Raw genomic sequence first — 21451 nt, 5'->3', positions numbered from 1 at the left:
ATTGCAAGTAACTTTTGTGGACTACATATAAATCCACAGGATTTGTCTCATTGGCCTGCTTTCTCATGGTGTTCACACTGTCCATATAATTCAGTTGCTCACTTGCCTGCCCTCCAGCCCCTCTTGGGGTTACATTCTGATCCTTATAACTTTATATCAGATCCTTATAACCGTTTCAATTAAATCACTCCTCAACTTTGTAAATTCAAGGGGTGCAGACCATATCTATGGGACTTAATATAAACATTAAGCTCTGGTATTATTCTGAATTTGCACTGTGCCTAGTTCAGTCCAGTATTTCTTTTTTGAGACTCTGTCCTCAAAAGTGATTGTTCTCTATATAGATTATCTTTCAATATTATAAACAGTGATTGAATAAGTATGCCTACAGGAGCAACTGGGAAGTGCTGAACATCACTCATCAGGGACTGCAGTAATAAAGGCTTATTTTATGTGATACCTTGGTAGGAGCAAATCCTAGGAATTATGTTTTCAGTCGCTAATCAAGACAATTGCTAAAAATGTCAGTTTGGCAACCTGGAACTTTTTAAAAATTGCGAATAAGCTAAAAATAAAAAAAGATTAAGATGGATTGCAAACATCGAAGTGTATGAAGCTGTCTTTGTTTTTCATATCAAAAAACTTGAACTTGTTTTTAAATTCAAGTGATTGACATTTAGCTGAAGAGCCAAGCAAAATAATCCAAACCATCAAGTCAATTTAGTCTACAAACCAAATAAATTTTCTCCTTGCCAAAAGAAAGGCAGCATTATTATTTTTAAAGATGCTGCCATGAATGAAATCTATTAATTTAGGTAGAATTGCACTCTTTCATTTATCATCTTTCTTTTAAAGTCGCACCAATACTTGATTTTTAGTTCATGATTGTACTTTAATCTCATCATCTACTGTTTTTCATCCTTGTGTTTGAGAGCAAAATCATGTTTGGTTCCAAAAACCTGCTGTGTTTGATGTCTTCAATCAAAAGCTCTGAGCGTGAAGGGTGATGCTGAGATCAGATTTAAGCTGAGGTGGGATGTTGCAAACGTAGAATGATTTCTGTCCTGGTTTTCTAAGGGAGAAAAAAAGTGCATTTATGTAGTGTCTTTCAATTCCCTAAGCATCAAACATGACTATGTGTCATGTAGGAAATACAACAGCAAATTTGTGTACAGCATACTCAGACAATCACCAAGATGAGGACCTGACAGTCTGAAGAAGGGTCTCGACCCAAAACGCCACCTATTCCTTCTCTCCAGAGATACTGCCTGTCCCGCTGAGTTACTCCAGCAATATGTGGAGTATCTATGGACCTAACTATCTGCTTTTTGTAACCTTGATTGAAAGATTGGTTGGCCTGTCAAAAATGGCTTGCTTACTCTTAAAGATATTGCCTTAGGCTATTTCAATCACCTAAGATGGTCTGAAGAAGGGTCTTGACCCAAAACGTCACCCATTCCTTCTCTCCTGAGATGCTGCCTGACCTGCTGAGTTACTCTAGCATTTGTGAATAAATAAGAGTGTAGGCAGTACCTTGGTGTAATATCTCAGCTGAACAATGGCATTTATAACAATACAAAGCTCCCTCAGCATTACAAAGTAATGCCAATATTTTGTGCTATTTTTGCTGGAGGGGACTTGAATGCAGCGGCCAGGTTGTTACCAGATCTGAGCCACAATTATTACTTTGATCTTTCTTCATACCAAACTTTTATTCCTCTAAAAGATTAAGTAGAACTTAATTAGTCAATGTCAGTCAAACCAAGGAACCAGCAAATACAAACACCAATTTCATTTTGTGGAGCTCTACAGGAAGACCAATAGTAGGTAGAGACTCGTCAACTATCCAGGTAGTGAAATGGGTATTCTACATATTTTACTGCATTGCAATTACCTTGGATGCATTTGAGTCTTTATAAGCCGAGTGCATGAATGATAACTAATTTTTGATTTTTTTTCCCTCTCCATAAAGCATCACGATGGTGTTGATGTGGGCAAGCGGTGACACTTTCAAGACTGCTTACTTCATTCTGAATCAATCACCTTTCCAATTCTGGATATGTGGATTGCTCCAAGTTTGTGTCGATATTACTATTCTCTTTCAAGCTTACTATTATGAGCGTTATCCTCAGAAGCCATCTTCACATACCGTCCCTTTCACAAGCACCAAGGCACTTTAATACACACTGTTCAACAGGAGCACCAAATGAGCAACTCTTGGAAAGGGCATCACAGCCCCTACAATTGAACCAGTGCCAGCATATTGGTTCTCAGGATGCGGAAAGGATTTCAAAGTTGCTTTCTTGGAAAGAGGTTTACATGGTTAAACAATGGAATGTCGTTGATTATTTATATATTCTATTATGCTTAATTTAATCATTGTCTTTAGATTAGTTCACCTAAATGCCTTACCATATGAATTGTTTCTGGGACATTTTTGTTTTCTGGAACTTTTTTTCCCACTGGTGTTTTGCAAGTCTAGCTTTGTGACAGTATTGTGATCTTAGAACCAGTTTTTGTTCAATCCTTTGCATACATCCAAAGAGTTGTACATTCAGGACTTGCTTTAAAACAATTGTCTTTTGATTCATTTTCTTTTAATGTGACCACATGTTCTTCTAAAAAGCTAAAATGGGACTAATTTAGAAACCTGTAGGAAGGGACTGAAGTCACATTCATACTTGCATGTCCAAGTAAACTGGGTTAATTCATCAGTAACTAGTTAAAACTAGATCCACAAAAGTTATTTGTAATCTCCCAAATGTATTTTGGAGAACAAGGAGCCAGTTTCACTTCATTATAATTGGATGCTACAGCAACATTGTCCATTGGAACTGGACACTCTGGAGTGAAGGAGAAAGGTTGGACATTAATTTGTGCTTGGGATTCTCTCCACGGAGATCATAACAGTGGCACAATCAGGTGCTTATCTAGGGTGAATTCCCAGAGGGCCATTCGGAACAGTTTTGGAATAACATTGGATAAAGACTGGGGGTAGCTCAGATATTTATTCAGATATGGATGATAGGAGCTCACAGGAGAAGGGAAAAAGCAAGAAAAAATTGTACAGATATACTCAGCAATGGGACAGGTTAATTATGATTATGTCTTATTTTGATAAAAATGGTAATGAAATTAACAATTACTTTTAGTGAAAAGATGCAAACTGAAAGTACTCAGTGAAGCTGACTTTTCCCCTTTCAGTAGATGTATTGCCATGTTCACTGGTTAATTTTGAACCATAATGTAGGGATTATTTTCAAACAGATGCTCTAATTTGCTTTTCATCTATCCATGTCTGTTGTTCAAATCAGTACTGATATATGCCTACATTTTGCAGGGAACGTATTTAAGTAAATAGCATTGTTCCAAGGAAGCATTTCCATGTAAGAAATAAAACGAAACCATTTTGGATGCATATCCAGGTAGAGCTTCCTGTGCCATATTGCATTATGAGTGACTAGTTCCTGGTGTTCAAATGTTTTCTTCTGGGCGAGTCCTGGTGAGTCTCCTGGTACCATAAATTGCTTTCCCCATTCTAAGGTAATTCTTCATGTCAACCAGGCTGCATGGAAATTACAAGGGTAGTCTTCTCACTGGTAGGCCATTTGAGCCACAGAGAAACTTTTACCAATCTGATTGAAATCCAATCCATTTCCTACAAAAAGTCCGTATATGTTCTCACCAATTGCTGAATGAAATTGATCTTTCCAGAATACTTTGAGCAAGGAGTTGGTATCTATGAATGCCTACCCCTTAGTATTTAAATAGAAATGTGACATTACAACTCTGTTTTTAATATGCATTTAACCAGCTTCCTTTCATTTATTTCAACTCATATCTGATCATTATGTAAATGTATTAATATGAGCCACATTTTGTTTGAGCAATTGTGTTAAAAAAATTAGTTGGTTCGCATTCACAGGATTCCAGCAAGCTGTGAAATTGTATTTTCTCAATCTGAATTTAAACTGTCACCATCTAATTTACAATGGCTGGGAGCAAAACTGCGGTGGTGCAGCGGTAGAGTTGCTGCCTTACAACGAATGCAGCGCCGGAGACTCAGGTTCGATCCTGACTACGGGCGCCGTCTGTGTGGAGTTTGGATGTTCTCCCCGTGACCTGCGTGGGTTTTCTCCGAGATCTTCGGTATCCTCCCACACTCCAAAGACGTACAGGTTTGTAGGTTAATTGACTGGGTAAATGTAAAAATTGTCCCTAGTGTGTGTAGGATAGTGTTAATGTGCGGGGATCGCTGGGCGGCGCGGACTCGGTGGGCCGAAGGGCCTGTTTCCGCGCTGTATCTCTAAATCTAAAAAATCTAAATTTTACCAAGTCATGTAATAAGTTTAATACAGCTGCTACAGAACTATTTCTTTGGGTGACCACCCTCGGGCTGTGTGTAGCAACAAATGAGAGTTGTACCATTAAAGGCTCTTACTATTTACAGGCATCACTCCATTTTGCTCAGGAGCTATTCAGTGGACGTTGTCATTGCATGACATTTGTTCTACCAGAAGTTTGGTCTTTCTGACCCATAGCTGGTCATCACAGTTTGCTTTGGGCCTAAGTGACCTTACAAACAAAATGTAAACAGGAACATTTTAAGCCAAGTTGCCTGTGCTTGTATGTTCAGACAGCAGCATGTATTTTCATCAATTAGGGGACTGTTAAATGCTGGCCTTTCCACCTTGATTATCAAACATTTAAATTTTATAAAATATTTTCTTAAGAGTATGCGTTTCAGAATCAAGAATAATTTCACATTAACTGCACTATTAACAAGAGAGTGATGATGTTTACTCTGCTGAAGCCAGGTTACGCAGTCTTTCACACTGGTGTTCTGAGTAAACTTTGCATACCTTTATGGCCCAAACTCTGCAGTCAACATCTGCTAAATGTACCATCGTCATGTTAAGACTTACACAGATCTCTTCCATTTGTTTATGTGGTTTGTAGCATTTGCCTTAGGCCACCGTGAGGTGGTGGTACAACATGTAGCCTGCTGTTCTCACATAACAAAATTAGTCAGTCTTTGATAGTGGCTGATCAGTCCATGGGTGCAGTAATTTCAATTATGTTTACAGAATGTTTTGTACCTAATTGGTATTCTGCTAAATGGCATGGAAGTATTTACTTTAGGACATGGTCAAAAGGGCAGGTCTTGGCTGGTCATGAAATAATTGAACATAGTTTATTAATTTTTTTTTTACAGGTTACATGGTGTACTTTCACATTTTATTTAGTATTTACATTTGTAAATCTTTGAATATTAGCATATTTTGTATTACGTCATGTGTACCATAAAAGTAAAAGACTTGTTCATTGCCAAAAGAAACCAGATGAAAGCACTAAACCGGCACAATAATGTTGCACAATACAACCAGCCTTTACGAAAAACCTTAAACATATGCTGCCATTTAGCATTGTATTTAGGTACTTTGCCATTTATGGATGTATTATAAGGCTGTTGAAGGAAAATGAAAATTTGATTAAATTTGAAGTGCATACATTAGCCTACTCTCTGTATTCATGTATTAAGCCAAACCCTAAATAAAAGTATTTGGAACTAATGTGGAATCTTGTGAATATTTATTTCCTTCCCATTAAATTGCAAATCAGAACACATTTGTTATATTAATCAGCAGGTAATCACTTGTGTAAAAACATGTATTTTATATTAATTTTCATATTGGGGAAAGTGGCTCTGTAAATAAAGGTGAGTGACCTGAGATTACATTTTTAAATAAAGTATTGATTCTCTACGGTTTTTTTTGTTGCACCTTTATGGTCTGGTTTACTCAGAATAACTAATACTTTGTATATTGTTGTATCAAATGTGCCCGTGGAGCTGCAGCTTGTAGGAATTTAACTGTTCTGGTTCATATCCTGGGCATATGACAAATAAATACAAAATGCTGGAGCAACTCAGCAGGACCAGCAGCATCTCTGGCGAGAAGGAATGGATGACGTTTCTGGTCGAGACTTCTTCAGACTGAGTCAGGGGAGAGAGAGAGAGAGAGAGAGAGAGAGACGTAAAGATATGGAAGGGCAAGGTGTGAACATGATAGCAAAGGGGACGATGATCAAGGAAAATATAGCATGGATCATTGTTAGCTGAGGGGAAGGTGACAACGAGGCACACAATCTGAAATTTAATCAGGTCTGTGAAACTAGTCGGAGAACTAGGATGGGGAGAGATAAAGAGAGAGAGAGAGAGGGAAAGCAAGGGTTACTTGAAGTTAAAGAAGTCAATATTCATACCGCTGGGTTGTAAGCAGCCCAAGTGAAATATGAGGTGCTGTTCCTACAATTTGTGTTGGGCCTCATTCTGACAGTGGAGGTAGCCCAGGATGGGAATCGGAGGGGTAATGTTTAGCAACCGGGAGATCGCCTGGACCTAGGCAGACTGAACTGAGGTGTTCACGATCACTAAGCCTGCACATGGTCTCCCCGATGTAAAGGAGGCCACATTGAGTACACCAGATGCAGTAAATAAGGTTAGAGGAGATGCGCATGAATCTGTCTCACCTTGAAGGACTGCTGTGGTTCCTAGATGGATGTGAGGAAGGAGGGTATTGCGACAGGTGTTACATCTCCTGCAGTTGCAGGGGAAAGTACCTGAGGAGGGAATGGTTTGGGTGTGAAAGGATGTGAACCAAGGAGTTGTGGAGTAAGTGATCTCGACTGAAAGCGGAAAGGGATGGGATTATGTTGGAGGTGACGGAAATGTCTGAGAACAATGTGTGGGGTACAGATGCTGGTGGGGCAAAAGTGAGGACCGGGGGAGCTCTATCCTGTCTGGGGGAAGAAAGAACAGAATTACAGGGTGCAGAGGAGATGTGGGTGAGGGGTTAATCTGTGATAGCAGGAGGATCCCATGTTTACTGAAAAAAAGACATCTTTGATGTCCTAGAATAGAAAGCCTCATCTTAGGAACAGATGTGGTGAAGAAGGAAATATTGAGAATAGGGGATAGTATATTTGCAAGTGTAAGGGTGGGAGAAGGCGCAGTTCAGATAACTGGCAGTAGGTGTGTTTGTAGTAAAAGTCAGTTGATAGTCTGCACCCTCTAATGGGGTCAGAGATCAAGAAAGGGAGAGAGATGTCGTAGATAGTCCAGCAGACCTCCCAACCCTTCCGAATTTGGCGGAAAGTTTCCGCTTTCTTATTTCATTTCCACCATTCTCATTTCGCCTCACATTTTTCCGCAAAACATGCCTCACCGCTCGCCTCGCCCCGCCGCTCACCTCGCCTCTGGCATCGCCTCGCCTCTGTACCCGCCTAGCCTCGCCGCTGGCCCGGCCTCAGCGCTAGCTTTGCCTCACCTTGCCGCTCGCCCGGCCTCGCCTTGTCGCTGGCCTGGCCTCGCCTCGCCGCTGGCCCGGCCTCACTTCGTTTCTCGCTGCTGGCTTCGCCTCGCCTCTTGCCGCTCACCCGGCCTCGCCGCTCGCCTGGCCTAGCGTCGCTGCGGAGCGTGAGGCCCGTTGATGTTGAGAGGGGATGGGGGGGGCAGTGGAGTGGGAGGAGGGAGTGGCGGTCGGGGGGTTGGAGGAAGGGAGGGGGAAAGCGGTGGTGGGAGGGGAAGGGAGGAGGGGTGGGGGAGTATTTGCAGGGAAAGGGGAGGGAGGGGAGGGGAGGGGAGGGGGTGGCGGCGAGTAGCGTTGGGGGGGACATGGACCGTTGTGATTTGCTGTTGAAGACCACTGGAGCAAGTATGTCTTCAATTAAATTAGGTATGTGCAGTTTTTTAAATGAAACTCTTCATAACTTAGTCATACATTTTATTACCATTGTTCTTTTATTCAATACCAAGAGAATTGGGATGTGTAAGGAAAAAGCAAAATAGAAAAAACAAAACAAAACAATTTTTTCTTTGTTGTAAAAAGTATTTCTGTTCAAAACCTTTCCATAATAGCAGAATATACTCATGATAGGCCTGACATTGTACATGTAGTCCAAGAACTACAGACTGGTGGAAATAATAGTCGTTTTTCACACGTGAATGTAGCGCAACACGTATGCGCATTTGGCGTGCATACTTTTTTTTGCTGAAAAGTTGCATTACGTGCCATATTATGAATTTTGATGTAAAATTCTGAATTTTGGACATCAAAATTCTGAATTTGTAAAATCAAATGTTGGGAGGTCTGGTCCAGGTAAATTTAAGGGCAGGGTGGAAGTTAGTGGTGAAGTTAATGAAATCAAAGAGGTCTGTACGGGTGCAGGAGGCAGCCTTGATGCAGTCGCCGATGATCGGGGAAAGAGTTTGGCGCGGTGCTAGTGTACGTTTGGAACAAGGATGTGAAAGGAATTAAGAGAAAATGATGAGGGTGAGGACAAATTACGCCAGGCAGTGGAGTGTTACCAGAAGGGAAACTAATTGGGTCTTTGCTCAAGAAAGAACTGGTGGAGGATAGAGGAATAAAAAAGAATGACATTCATGTTAAAATGAGGCAATGGGGCTTTAGAAATTGTGAGGTGTCGCGGATGTAGGTCAGAAGGGACTGGATAAGGGATAATAGAGCCGTGGAACTGTGACCTGTTTTAGAAGCTAAGTTATCTTTTCCAACTGAAGTGGATGCAAAGGGCCTCCAATGAAATAAATTTTGTATTTTTAAAGAAAAAAATCACTGATTCTGCCAGGAACCAACAATGAAGTTCTATTGTAAGTCTCCACTTGGAACAGCGGCCAAAAGCTAACATTATTTTTTTTTAAATACTGACATTTCCGTTAAACTTAAACAGTATTTTAGAAAGGTGTGATATAATTTGCTCTCGATCCATAAATCTCCACAGGCAGTTGCTCCATCACCAATCTGTGTGTTTTTTCCTCCACATTGTACATAGAACAGCACAGCAGAGGAACAGGCCTTGCAGCCCACAGTGTCTGTTCCGAACAGCTGATGCTTGAATTAATAGCATGCATATACTTGCTTTTCTCATTTAATGTTCAGGTTACCACAAATCAATTTGTCAAACAAGCTTAAAAGAAACGTTCTGCTTGAGTTTAGCTATCCTCCAGTACTTGGGGGAATTTTTGAACCTCTTTCACAATAAACGTCTTGGGAGCTCTGCTTCAACAAATACCCAGGTGAGTTTAAATACTTAAAAGAAAATCCAAAGCAATATGTAATTAAGAGGCTAACAAGCCAGCTAATTTACTGTTTTTAAACTAAACGATTCAGTTGCTACCCATTGAGACAAAAAAAGAGTGCACCCTCTGCTGTAAAATTGCAGTCTCATAGATATTGGATGCTTGTGAAGGCCTGGGATATTTCTTGGTAAAGTGGTCGTTTGAAAGTGGAAACTTGAAGAGATGGTCATTACTTTTTTGATGCACAAGGCTGAAGTTGAGGGAACCAAGTCAGAAATGCTGGAGAACAATTATAAGCCGCCTTAAAATGAGCAAGATGAACAGATCATTTGGGTTCATTTGCCATATTAATTAAACATAGATTAAAGACTTAATTAAATGCACCTGGTCCTAACTTCCTCCTTGCAGGTTCATCTTACCGTGAAGTCAATTTAACAATTAGAAGCTTGCCCGCCCCCACCAAGTGTAATTTCATAGGAATTCACATGAGAAATGACAGTCCACCATGTCTTTATCTGGTGACATATATATATATATGTTGCTTGCTCACGATCTTTCCATTGAAATCTCATCGTACAAGGGAGGGCCAAATTCTCTTCAATGCTTTCTTCATTATCTGAGCTGCCTTTATCCTTCGCAAATTCCAATTGACTTGAGACACTTGTGTCATTGTTCTTTTATTGAAAATTAACCACTCCAACTTGTCGACATCAACTCCCACCTAATTGTAGATTAATCCCTAAAATTCAAGTTCCTGATCCATATTTTTAAATCTTTCTCCGGTCTATGTAAGAATTATTAGTTATGTTTTCCACCCACACTTTCATCTGAATATTGACAGCTACTTGTCACTGACAATGTTACATCGTCAGAAACTATTATTTTATCTTTAGAGGCCAGATTTTTAATCGCCAAATAAGGATTTCATCAATTGAGTTAAATGCATCAATTACATACATTCCTGTTTGTATCAATGTATCTTTTTCCTACTTAAAATATTCTTTGAAGCTGAAGCCAATTCACTTGTTGGAAATGGAAATTATTTTTTTGTGTATACTTGTGACTGGAAACCTAAATCAGCATCAAATTCAATATAGCACATACGAAGGTGCTTCTATGACATTTGTTTAAATATCTTGTAGTCAACAGTTTTAAATATCAAATAGTTAGCAGTAAATAGCAATTCATTTAAATACAGTGGTGTTAATTACATTTAATTACATTTAAATACAAATAAGGGTTGCAGTTGGGCAATCCAAACAAATTACTTAATTTTCCAGCAATAACTAACTATATCCAGTTTTTCCATCAAATAAAATCAAAATACTTAAGCACTGTGATATAGTGATGCTCCAACTAAAACTAACAGAATAAATTGAACCAAAATCATTCTTGTTTATCTTTTAAAAGCTTTGGTTTTCTTTGCTACATATCCGTTTCATTTGATCAACTGTTCAAAAGTTATTTTACACCAATATACATTTGTGGTGACCTGTTTCTTTGCTTCATTCTAAATCAGTTTGTTTCCCCCTCCATTTGTGATCATTGATGTTGTTGATTCTAGTTAGGGATCTGAAAGGATGGCATTATTGTTCCACAATGGATACAGCATTTGAAAGAGTGATCCAATTTCTGTTGTCCCAATCTTCAGAAAAAAAGCACTACAATTTAAGCATTTATCCTATATCATTTTAAGTTTCAATTGAATCTACTTCAACTACTTTTCCTGACTTTGAAGTGTAGATTATAAGCTAAGAGTAAACATTTCTCCTTGTTTTCTTGTTTTACCATTTATTTTAAAATGCTCTCCTTTATTAATTCTCTTAACCTCTGATCTGTGGGGAACAACTTGACATTCTTTATTCATTAGGTATGACTGACTGAAGTTCCTCATTCCTGATGCTGTTCAATTAATTCCATGTACTCTCTCCAAGACCTTTGCCAAGACCTTTATGTAAAAGATAATTGACATAACTTCTACTTTTGTCCTTCATAATTCTGTTAAATTCTATGTATTTTAACAGTCTTCCTAGTTTATCTTGCCATATTTTACTGATTTTGCACAAGACTCTCCATGTTTTCCATCTATCTTGCAAATCTTTCCACTCACTGCCTATTAAAATTGTGCTATTTACGTTGCCTTGTCTTATTTCTCTTCCTGGGAATGATTTCCAGTCATTTTAAGGGGGAGAAAAACATTGACTCTGGAAGAGTACCAAACTTTGAGCATTCTCTGCAAGGATATGTGTTCTTCACTCCTAAAACCTGGCAGTGAATTTAGATTCTGACACAGTCCAAAACTTGCCATCCAGCAGAAATAATGTCTATCTATGGTAAAACGTATCATAATCCATTATTCAATTACTTGGAAATACTGATGATTTGGCATCTGATCCACCGAGTGACATTTTCTATGTCCTAATTTAACTCATCAGGGCCTCATTTCCCACTCCATTTGCTCAGCTCCCTTTAAACTGATTCAACTAGAAATGTATTATGCTAATAACATTTGCAAAATGGTGAATTGACAGTACGTTATGGTATAAAGAATGTCCAATGGTCTGGAACATCTTCCAATTCAGCAAAGACGTGAACTAACTAGATTATCAAAGTTTTTGCAGGATATGGTAACAAGTGCAATCCAATAAATCCTTATAATAGGTGAGCTGAAGTCAATGGGCATGCACCAGAATTGCTATTATCCATCGAGCATTGATAGTTTGCACAATTACTTCCTTACACATCGTGATTAATTTTGCAAGATCAAACTTTCCACCTTCTTGGCATCGTACTATCTGGGATGCCACAGTGGTGCAGCAGTATAGTTGCTGCCTTACAGCGCCAGAGACCCGGGTTCGATCCTGACTACGGGTGCTGTCTGTATGGAGCTTGTACGTTCTCCTTTTGACCGTGTGGGTTTTCTCCAGGTGCGCCAGTTTCTTCCCATGCTCCAAAGACGTACAGGTTTGTATGTTAATTGGCTTTGGTAACAACCGTAAATTGTCCCTAGTGTGTAGGATAGTTTTAGTGTACGGGGTGATTGCTGGTTGGTGTGGACTCGGCGGGCCGAGGGCATGTCTCCACGCTGTATCTCTAAAGTCTAAATCTTGCTCTTGCCCCTCAACTTGGATTACAATCACATGATTAAGTTAAGGGGAACATGATAGATTTGGCTCACTCCTTATGCTTCCTCTTTTCTCTGTCTCGCATGTTTTTCATCTCCATCACTCCATTTATTTCTCTGCCCTGGTTTGTTTACTCCTCTTCCACACACCTTCCCCAATTGGTTTTGTCCCAATGAAACAGAACTCCAATACCAATTGATCAGACATTGCATGTGACTGGTGCATTTTGGTACTTAAAATCTGTATGCGATTGATGCATTTCATTAAAAACTTCTACCTGTGGGTGGTGCTATGGTAGGTGCTTTTAAGACACTGTACATTTTTGCTATTCACAAAGTACATTAGGCAATACTCATTAGACTCCTATTACTCAATGTGTTCTGAAAACCATTTTTGGTCATTTTGTTTTTCATTCATTGAAATGTAAAGAAAACAATTTTTTTAAATTTCAGATTTTGAGCTAATTTGATCACCTTTTATTTCTTTTGATGCTTTCATTAGTTTTAAATTGAAGGCTTCAACCAAACAAATCCTTTTGAATTTTGCTGATTTGTGTATTTAAATTTTGCTTGCACATTGTTCATTGATATTTTTGACCAGATCAGCAAGTCTGTACCTTGCAAAATACATCTAATTTAATAAATTGCACCTTTTTATTTAGAGAATTATTTTATGGGATACTGCGACTCTAGCACTCTCTGACCTTGAAGTTCTTTTAAAGAAATTTGAAACTAGCAGACAAATTGGAAAAGCTTCAGTAAGAGTCATTTAGCATGGAAACAGGCTTTTTGGCCCAACTTGCCCTTGCCAACCAAAGTGCCCCATCTACACCAGTCCTACCTGCCCAAGTTTGGCCCATCTGTCTCTAAACCTTTCTTAACAATGTACCTGTCCAAATGTCTTTTAAAAATTGGTATAGTACCTGCCCCAACTCCCTCCTCTGGCAGCTCATTCCATATACCCACCACATTATAAGTGGAAAATGTTGCCTCTTAGGTGCTTATTAAATCTCTCCTCTCTCACAAACCTGTGTCCTCTGGTTTTCGATTCCCTTACTCTGGATAAAGAACTCTGTTTATTTCTCTCAAGATCTTATACAGTTCTATAAGATCATCCTTTGTCTTCCTGCGCTCCAAGGAATAAAGTCCTAGCTTGCCCAACCTCTCCCTCTAGCGCAGGCCCTGACAACATCCTCATAGGTCTTCTCTGTACTACTTCCAGCTGAATGTCATCTTTTGTATAGCAAGTGGACCAAAACTAAGCACAATACTCCAAATTTGGACTCGTCAACGTTTTGTACCGCTGTAACATAACATCCCAATTTTTATACCCAATACTCTGACTAATGAAGGCCAATGTGCTGAAAGCCTTTTTAACCACCCTATCTGTCTGTGATACCACTTTCAAGGAATTATATACCCATACACCTAGATTCCTCTGCTCTACAACACTCCCCAGAGCCCTGCCATTTCCATGTAAAAAAAATTATTTTTTTTGGAGAGTTTATAAGTGTGCAGATTTGAGGAAAATAATAAATTGGAAATTTTGCATCCTGTAAAATTGCAAAGTGGGAGGAAAAAAATATTAAAGTATAAGAACTTTGATGCCATGATGCAATATTCTGATCAAAAAGTGCTCTCAAGTTTACCACCATTAGAACAAAGCCAGTATGGTATGGTGGGTTAATTTACCATTGTAATTTGCCACAGAGTATGGACGAGTGATAGAAACTTGGGAGGAACTGAATGGAATGTGGGGGAGAGTAAAATTGGTTAACATAGGATTAATATAAACACGTGTGTTTGATGGTCAACGTGAGCCTTTATGACTGACTCTCTATGACTCCAAGGAAAAAGGTGCAGGAGAAATGGTTGTAAACTGAGAGATGAAGAGGGGGAGGAAATGGCCAAAGTGGAAGTGTAAGGCAAAAGAAAGGAGTTTGGGAATAATGATGCATTTATCATTTAATATAAAAGTGCCAATTGTATTTTCATGTCAACTGATCTTCCCCACCTGTTTGAAACAATCAATGCCAGTCACATACACTTGCAAGATACATCAGGACTCAGAGAATTAGCTGAGCAGGCAGTTCCCCATTGAGATTTGATTTGGGCTAAGAGAGGTGGTTGAGGATGATAATAATGGATGAGGGAAAGGAGGAAAATGGAAAGGTGTGGAGGCAAAAAAAGGTGAGGAAGAAAGAGATTCTGTGGCCTTTTCCCCACATAGTGTGGAGTGCAGTTGGAAGACAGGAGGGTGAATTATGTCTGGTCTCAATCCAAAACGTTACCCATTCCTTCTCTCCAGAAATGCTGCCTGTCCTGCTGAGTTACTCCAGCATTTTGTGTCTACCTTCGAGTGGATGACGAGTTGAAGATGAAATAAGTGGTGATGCTAAGCTGCAATTGCAGAAGGTTGTGTGGGTTGAGCGAATACTTTAGAGAGATGAGGTCAGTGGTTGGAATTGTGGAACAAAACAATGTTATAATGGAAAGTGAGGGAACACAAATAATTTGGCGAAAATTAACACTGTCGGATGTATATTCTCTGGGAAGGCCTGTTTGCCAATGGCAACCTGTGTCTCCTAGTAGCCAATTTCCTGTCTCACCATTGACATGGCATCCAATATATTCATTCTGGAAGAAAAAGGTTGAAAAGTGCACAGAAGAGTGAACAAAGGGGAGCGAATAGAAGAGCAACAAGCAGAAAAGAAAAGAAAGTCAGTAACCAGAAAACATCAGAGGCTGGTAAGAGCATATTCTTTGATTTACTGTTCACGCATCAGTGAAAACTAAAGAATAATTAGTTTCATGATTTCCTCTGTTACCTGTTCCGCTGTATATATTCATGAGACACCTCTTAAAATGACTGCCTATCACCATGATAACTAGGGATAAATTAAATATAGTTGCACTTTTTATTAAAGCAATATGACATATTTTATGTAGGATTTCATGCAGATAAATTCAGTTTCTGCAAAGAATTTGGTAAAGGTGGCACTTGCTTATGCTATGTTGATGCTTCATTCGCAATAATCTCATAACAAGATCTTTTGCATTGCCTTTTGAGAAGTAATTATTCCACATGCAACTGAAGTTTTAAAACAATTATTTGTAGACATTTTGATATGATGCCATTTGAAATTTGCTTATTGTTCAATTTAAATTATTCTTCCATATATGTTAATTAATGTAATATATGAATAATCTGGGTAAGAATAACTCTCTAGGTGCAGAAAGCTTAGCAAATTTTGTATCAAATATACATCAAGATACCAGAGGCTGAATTGAAATATTTCCAATCAAACTCATGGTCGTGCAAGGTGTGAGCTCTATCAAGCCCTTTGAAAGCTCCAGGTTGATTAGTACGGGTGTCAGAGATTATGGGGAAAAGGCAGGAAAATGGGATTAGGAGGGGAAGATAGATCAGGCATGATTGAATGGCAAAGTAGACTTGATGGGCCGAATGCTGTTTATTAAAATGATGGTTGGAAGCAGGTGATCAACTGGATACCAAACAACTACAAGTCTGTGTGGCATTTCATTATTTATAATGTCATGAAAATGGTACACAACATGCAAGGAAGTGAAATCTATTACCTGTAAGCTTTGGCTAGATTTTTAAGTAATTACTCAGCTGCTGTATTGTTAGATTAGTTCAGGTTATTGTCACGTGTACCGAGGTACAGTGAGAAGCATTTTGCTGTGTGCTATCCAGTCAGCAGAAAGACTGCACGGTAGCGCAGCGGTAGAATTGCTGCTTTACAGCGAATGCAGCGCCGGAGACTCAGGTTCGATCCTGACTACGGGTGCTGCACTGTAAGGAGTTTGTACGTTCTCCCCGTGACCTGCGTGGGTTTTCTCCGAGATCTTCGGTTTCCTCCCACACTCCAAAGACGTACAGGTATGTAGGTTAATTGGCTGGGTAAATGTCAAAAAAAATTGTCCCTAGTGGGTGTAGGATAGTGTTAATGTACGGGGATCGCTGGGCGGCACGGACTTGGAGGGCCGAAAAGGCCTGTTTCCGGCTGTATATATATGATATGATATGATATACATGATTACAACCAAGCTGCCCACAGCCTTAGTTATCTGTGGCTGGTCCTGATCTGTTCTGGCCTGCCTCGTTTCCCTCCCCCCCCACTACTTTCAGTCTGAAGAAGGGTTCTGACCTGAAACGTCATCCATCCTTTCACCACAGATATGCTGTCTGAGGCGCTGAGTGACTCCAGCACGTTGTGTCTTTATTCACAATGTACTAATACAGGGTAAAGGGGATAACGTATAGTGCAAGATAAAGTCCAATAATTGTTACTGATATGATTCATGGCTGGTGAGCCTTGAATTGTATAATCACTGTGGAATTGGCATCCCCCAATATATTAGTAATATTAGAATTAGAGTGTTATAAAGCATGGAAACTGGCCCTCCTGCATGCCAGGTTTGCATCAGCAATCAAGTGTCCATTTCCACTGATCTAATTTTATTCGTCCCACATTCTCATCAACTCTCTCAGATTCAACCACTCATTCATATGGAGCAATTTACGGTAGCCAGTTAATCCACCTTCTTGATGTATGGTGCAAGGCACCAAGAATCAACTACCCATTTGATGATGGGAATAGCATAAATAAATACAGGCACTCCCCGACTTACATAAGGGTTACGTTCCATAAATCATCATGTAAGTCGGATTTTACATACCCCATCCTCTGCCCAAAAGGAATCGGAGAGTATTAACTGCCTCAGCAGTGACCAGGGCACTTTCTGCGCCGCGTGGCCTTCTGGGTAAGCACCACTTCCACGACTGGCTAGAATTCTGTCTAGTTGTTGGGGCATATTTTGCTGTGCGCAGACTTCTGGTTAAACACCACTGCCATTGCTGGCTGGTTTCTGATGTAAATTTGAGTGATGGTGTTGTGGAAATTATAAACAGCCTTGATTGCATTCGCGGCTGAGTACAGAATTGTTTACGCAAGTGCAAGTTTACGTAAGTTGCCCATTGTGTAAGTTGGGAGTTACAATATGACCTTTTCTTTGGGTTGATACAAACTGTACATTGTCCACTAACAGAGACTGTGGATGGTGGAAGCCAGCAGGAGCATGATGATTGTATTCCAGCTGAGATTCCCTGAAGGGAATTGATCTCATTGAATGAGGGCCTTGTGAAGGCTTTGGCGATATCGAGTTATGAGGGCCTTTTCCTGCTTCTGTTTCTTGTTTCATCATTCAATAAGATCATTTCCCTTCCGTATCACTTTCCTGGACTATTCCCCATATCCCTTGATATCCCCTAACATCCAAATTTACTGTGTTTTTCCTTCTGTCTCTCTCCTCTGCTTTACAGCGCTCCCTATAGTCCACCTGTTGGACAAGGGATTTGGTCCTCTCTGCTGTTAGTGCTCAACTCAGCCCCTTACTTCTGATAACAAAGAAACAAAGACAGCGAGTCAGGCAGTATCTCTGGAGAACATGAATAGTTGATGTTTCTGGTTGGGACCCGTCTTCAGACCAGAGAAGGGCCCTGGCCTGAAACGTCACCTGTTCTCCAGAGATGCTGCCTGACCTACTAAATTACTCCAGCACTTTGTCTTGTTTTTAAAAATAAACTAGCATCTGCAGTTCCTTGTTTGTACTTCTGTGACTGCCTTACTTCCAGCTGTCCTCTTTGCTACAGCCATTTGGTGAAGCAGAGCGATCTACAAATGGCCATTAGACCCTAAGCAGATCAGAATTAGACCCGACCCCTAAACCGTCCTGAAGACACTCCGAGAGCTCATGATATCACATGTTTTTGCAATGCATCCAAATGTCTCAGATGATCGATGAACTTGAGAAACTTCTAGGGATATTTACATAATTTCAAAATTGATCATTAGTTTAGACAGAGAGCTTATATATTTTTAATATTTAAGTAAAACAAAACTTAAAATAGAAAACTATTTGCATTTTAAATGACAGATCTCATTCAGATCCTTCCAGATTGCAGGCGAAATGTGTAGGAAGCAACTGCAGATGCTGGTTTAAGCCAAAGATGGACATAAAATAAAGTAGTAACACAGCGGGACAGGCAGCATCTCTGGAGAGAAGGAATGGGCGACGTTTCGGGTCGAGATCCTTCTTCAGAACTCCCGCTGAGTTACTCCAGCATTTTGTGTCTATTCGAGATTGCAGCACGGATTACAGCAAGGCTGATGTATAGCTGGGGAGAGGTGGGATGCATATACGAAGTGTATCCAGCACCTTCATTTGAAGCCAGCATCTTAAGGAATCTCCCTAACATCAGTGCTGAGTTCAAGGTGCACTAGTGCATGCCATGTAATCAGCAGGTGCAGTAATTCTTAATGCATTGATGAGTATATGGCAGCTACAGAATCACCTGCTAGCTGTCCATGCATTCTGGTTTAATATCTCCTCATATGCTTGTTTAATAACCCATCTCTGAAGTGTCTTGATACATTTTACCATGTTACTTGTACTATATATTCTTAGTTTAGTGTAGGAGTTTTTGTGGCACTACAGTAATGAAGGAAAGGAAACCTAAAAGGAATAAATTTATATTTGCATGGCATCTTTCATTATCTTGGGAAGGGGCAAAATACTTTGCAGCCCAGTGAGTAATTTATGTTTAAGGTGTAGTTAAAATTGTTATGTAGTTATTTAGTATCTATAATTCCATGACTCAATACTGTAGCAAGATTAATCTCAGCGGGGGAAGTGGAAAGTGTTGCTATCAATATTTATGTTGCGGGAAAAAAGGAAAAGATTATTTGGAGAAAAGGCTTTAAGTGGCTTTGTTTGAGCTAGTGGGGAACACCCTTCAAAACTGAGGAATCTCTGACAATCAACTGAGCAAAACTACAGTGGCACAGCGGTAGTGTTGCTGCCTTACAGCGAATGCAGCGCCTGAGACTCAGGTTCGATCCTGACTATGGGTGCTGTACTGTACGGAGTTTGTACGTTCTCCCCGTGACCTGCGTCGGTTTTCTCCGAGATCTTCGGTTTCCTCCCACACTCCAAAGACATACAGGTATGTAGGTTAATTGTCTGGGTAAAATGTAAAAATTGTCCCTAGTGTGTGTGTAGGATAGTGTTAGTGTGCGGGGATCGCTGGGCGGTGCCGACTCGGTGGGCCGAAGGGCCTGTTTCCGCGCTGTATCTCTAAATCTAAAAAAAATCTTTAAAAGAACAAAAGGTCACATTTGGGAAGAAGCAAAGGTCACTGGAGCAGTCTGGTATATTCTACTCAAGAAATAACCAAGTGTTGGGAAGAGATTATGGTTAGAGGTGGTTAGAAATGATAAGCTCTGGTTCCAAAGATTTTCTTAATTAAAAATATCTTATCATCGGGTTGCTTTGGCTATTTCGGGTATGGATATTTTATAGTAAGATTCTTTCATTGTCATAAATATGTTTTTATTTTATGTTTAGTTTTTATTTTAACATATTTAACATAAAATCTAATAGTAGTAACAATATAATGTGGTACAAACACACGAGTGATAAAAGTCATAGTTTTGTCTTTCATACAATAAGATAGAATATTTTGGAAATGAATCCATGGATGGCTCTGATAAATCATATAAATGAGAACTAAATATTGCAAGTTTATCTCCTCTCTATTATAAAACCTGTACACTGATTTTGTATGGCTTTCAAAATATTTACAGAAATCTTTATGAAGCTTGACTGAAATGACATCCACAATAAACAATGTAGAAACTATTGCTCAAAACTCCAGCAGTGTAGCATTGTTCATTGACTGCAGATTTATTAATGAGACTAAAGTCTTGCATCTGTTGCATAATAATCCTTTAGTTAATCATTAAGATAATGGGATAATCCTTATTGTAACAGTAAATAATGAACAATAAGCCAATGATTAAAGAGTGAAGGGAATTAATTAACTGCATGCAGAAAATACTGGAAACGCTCAGCAGGTTAGCAGCGTCGATGACAATTGACCTCTTTTGCATTTCTAGCATTTTCTGTAAATTCGGATTTTCTAATATCTGCAAATTCTTTGGCTTGCTCTGTGTCACTGAAAATGCAATTTCTGCACTAAATCTATGTCCCTTGATAATACCTGACCTCATGACACATTGCGAGAATTAAGATAAAATAAGCCTTCTAAGATCACTGAAGTGATTTTAAAGTGGTGCAGCAATATAATTGCACACTGTGGATGATTATTGTTTCAATAAAAAACATTTTGCAAAATACAAAGCATCATTTACAACCTCAGAATATCTCATCCTGCATGTTAACACTGGACTCAACTATTTCAGTGCTCTCCTGGATTTACACATTTGAAGGGTAGTCAAGGGTACTAGGAAACAAAGAAATCGTGCAGATGGCAGGCACCCTCAAACAGTAAATAATGACTAGCTATTCTACTTTGAAGTGTTGAATAGAGGAAGATATTACCCTGCACTAGACGAGAACCCCGCCCTTATCATGAAATGGTCTAACACACTCTCAATAAGCAACTGATGTCTTGATTTAATGTCACTTATGAATGAACTTGAGGACATAGAAATTAGTAGCAGGTGCAGACATTCATCCCTTTGTGCCTGATCTGCCATTCAATAAGATAACAGCTGATCTTTCTGGTCAGCACTACTTTCCTGCACTAATCATGAACCACAATATCATCTATTGATCTGTCTTTGAATATATTCAATGACTAAATTATCACAGCCATCTCAGATAGTGATTTCCAAAGATTCACCGCACCCTGGGTGAAGACATTTCTGTCCTGTATGGTTGTTCCTTTATTTTGACAATGTGGACTCAGACAGGGGAAATATCAACTCCACATCTACCTCTCAACTCCCTTAAGAATTTTTTTACCATTTAATGAGATTGCTTCTCCGCCAACTGAAGTTTTCCTCATGCAGCAAATGCACCACTTTGGGACTCAATCCAGAGAGCACCCCCTCCTTTGGGACACCAGACTGCACACACTATTCCAAATATGGTCTCACAAGGATCCTCTTTAACGAGAACAAGGACCTTGCAGGAAGGTACCAAACTGGAGTAAGGCAAATTACAATGTTATTCGGCAGGAGGTTAGGTTAGGTTAGGAGGGTACACTGTTAGGTAGCAGTTGCAATTGGGTGTCCACATCTGACCTGCTGGAGTAATTTAAAGGCCTGTTGATTGAAGTTCAGGAACAAAATGTTTCTGTAAGGATGAGATAAAAGGATGGCATATTCAAGAAACCTTGG

The 21451-nt window shown here is 39.5% G+C and overlaps 1 protein-coding gene across 2 annotated transcripts in view; it reads left to right on the top strand.

Annotated features, from left to right (window-relative positions):
- Positions 1–5665, top strand: part of slc66a2 (solute carrier family 66 member 2) — a 41508-nt gene extending 35843 nt beyond the window's left edge. For both annotated transcript variants that reach the window (XM_078397710.1, XM_078397709.1), the window contains one exon: positions 1973–5665. In XM_078397710.1, coding sequence (XP_078253836.1) covers positions 1973–2180 — 208 coding nt within the window. In that variant the 3' untranslated portion in view covers positions 2181–5665. The remainder of the gene's footprint in view (positions 1–1972) is intronic.
- The last annotated feature ends 15786 nt before the right edge of the window (positions 5666–21451 follow it).

The sequence above is a fragment of the Rhinoraja longicauda genome, chromosome 4 (genome assembly GCF_053455715.1).
Source record: "Rhinoraja longicauda isolate Sanriku21f chromosome 4, sRhiLon1.1, whole genome shotgun sequence".
Classification (NCBI taxonomy): domain Eukaryota; kingdom Metazoa; phylum Chordata; class Chondrichthyes; order Rajiformes; family Arhynchobatidae; genus Rhinoraja; species Rhinoraja longicauda.
The sequence above is the reverse complement of the archived record's forward strand: the minus strand, read 5'-3'. Positions and strand labels throughout refer to the sequence as shown.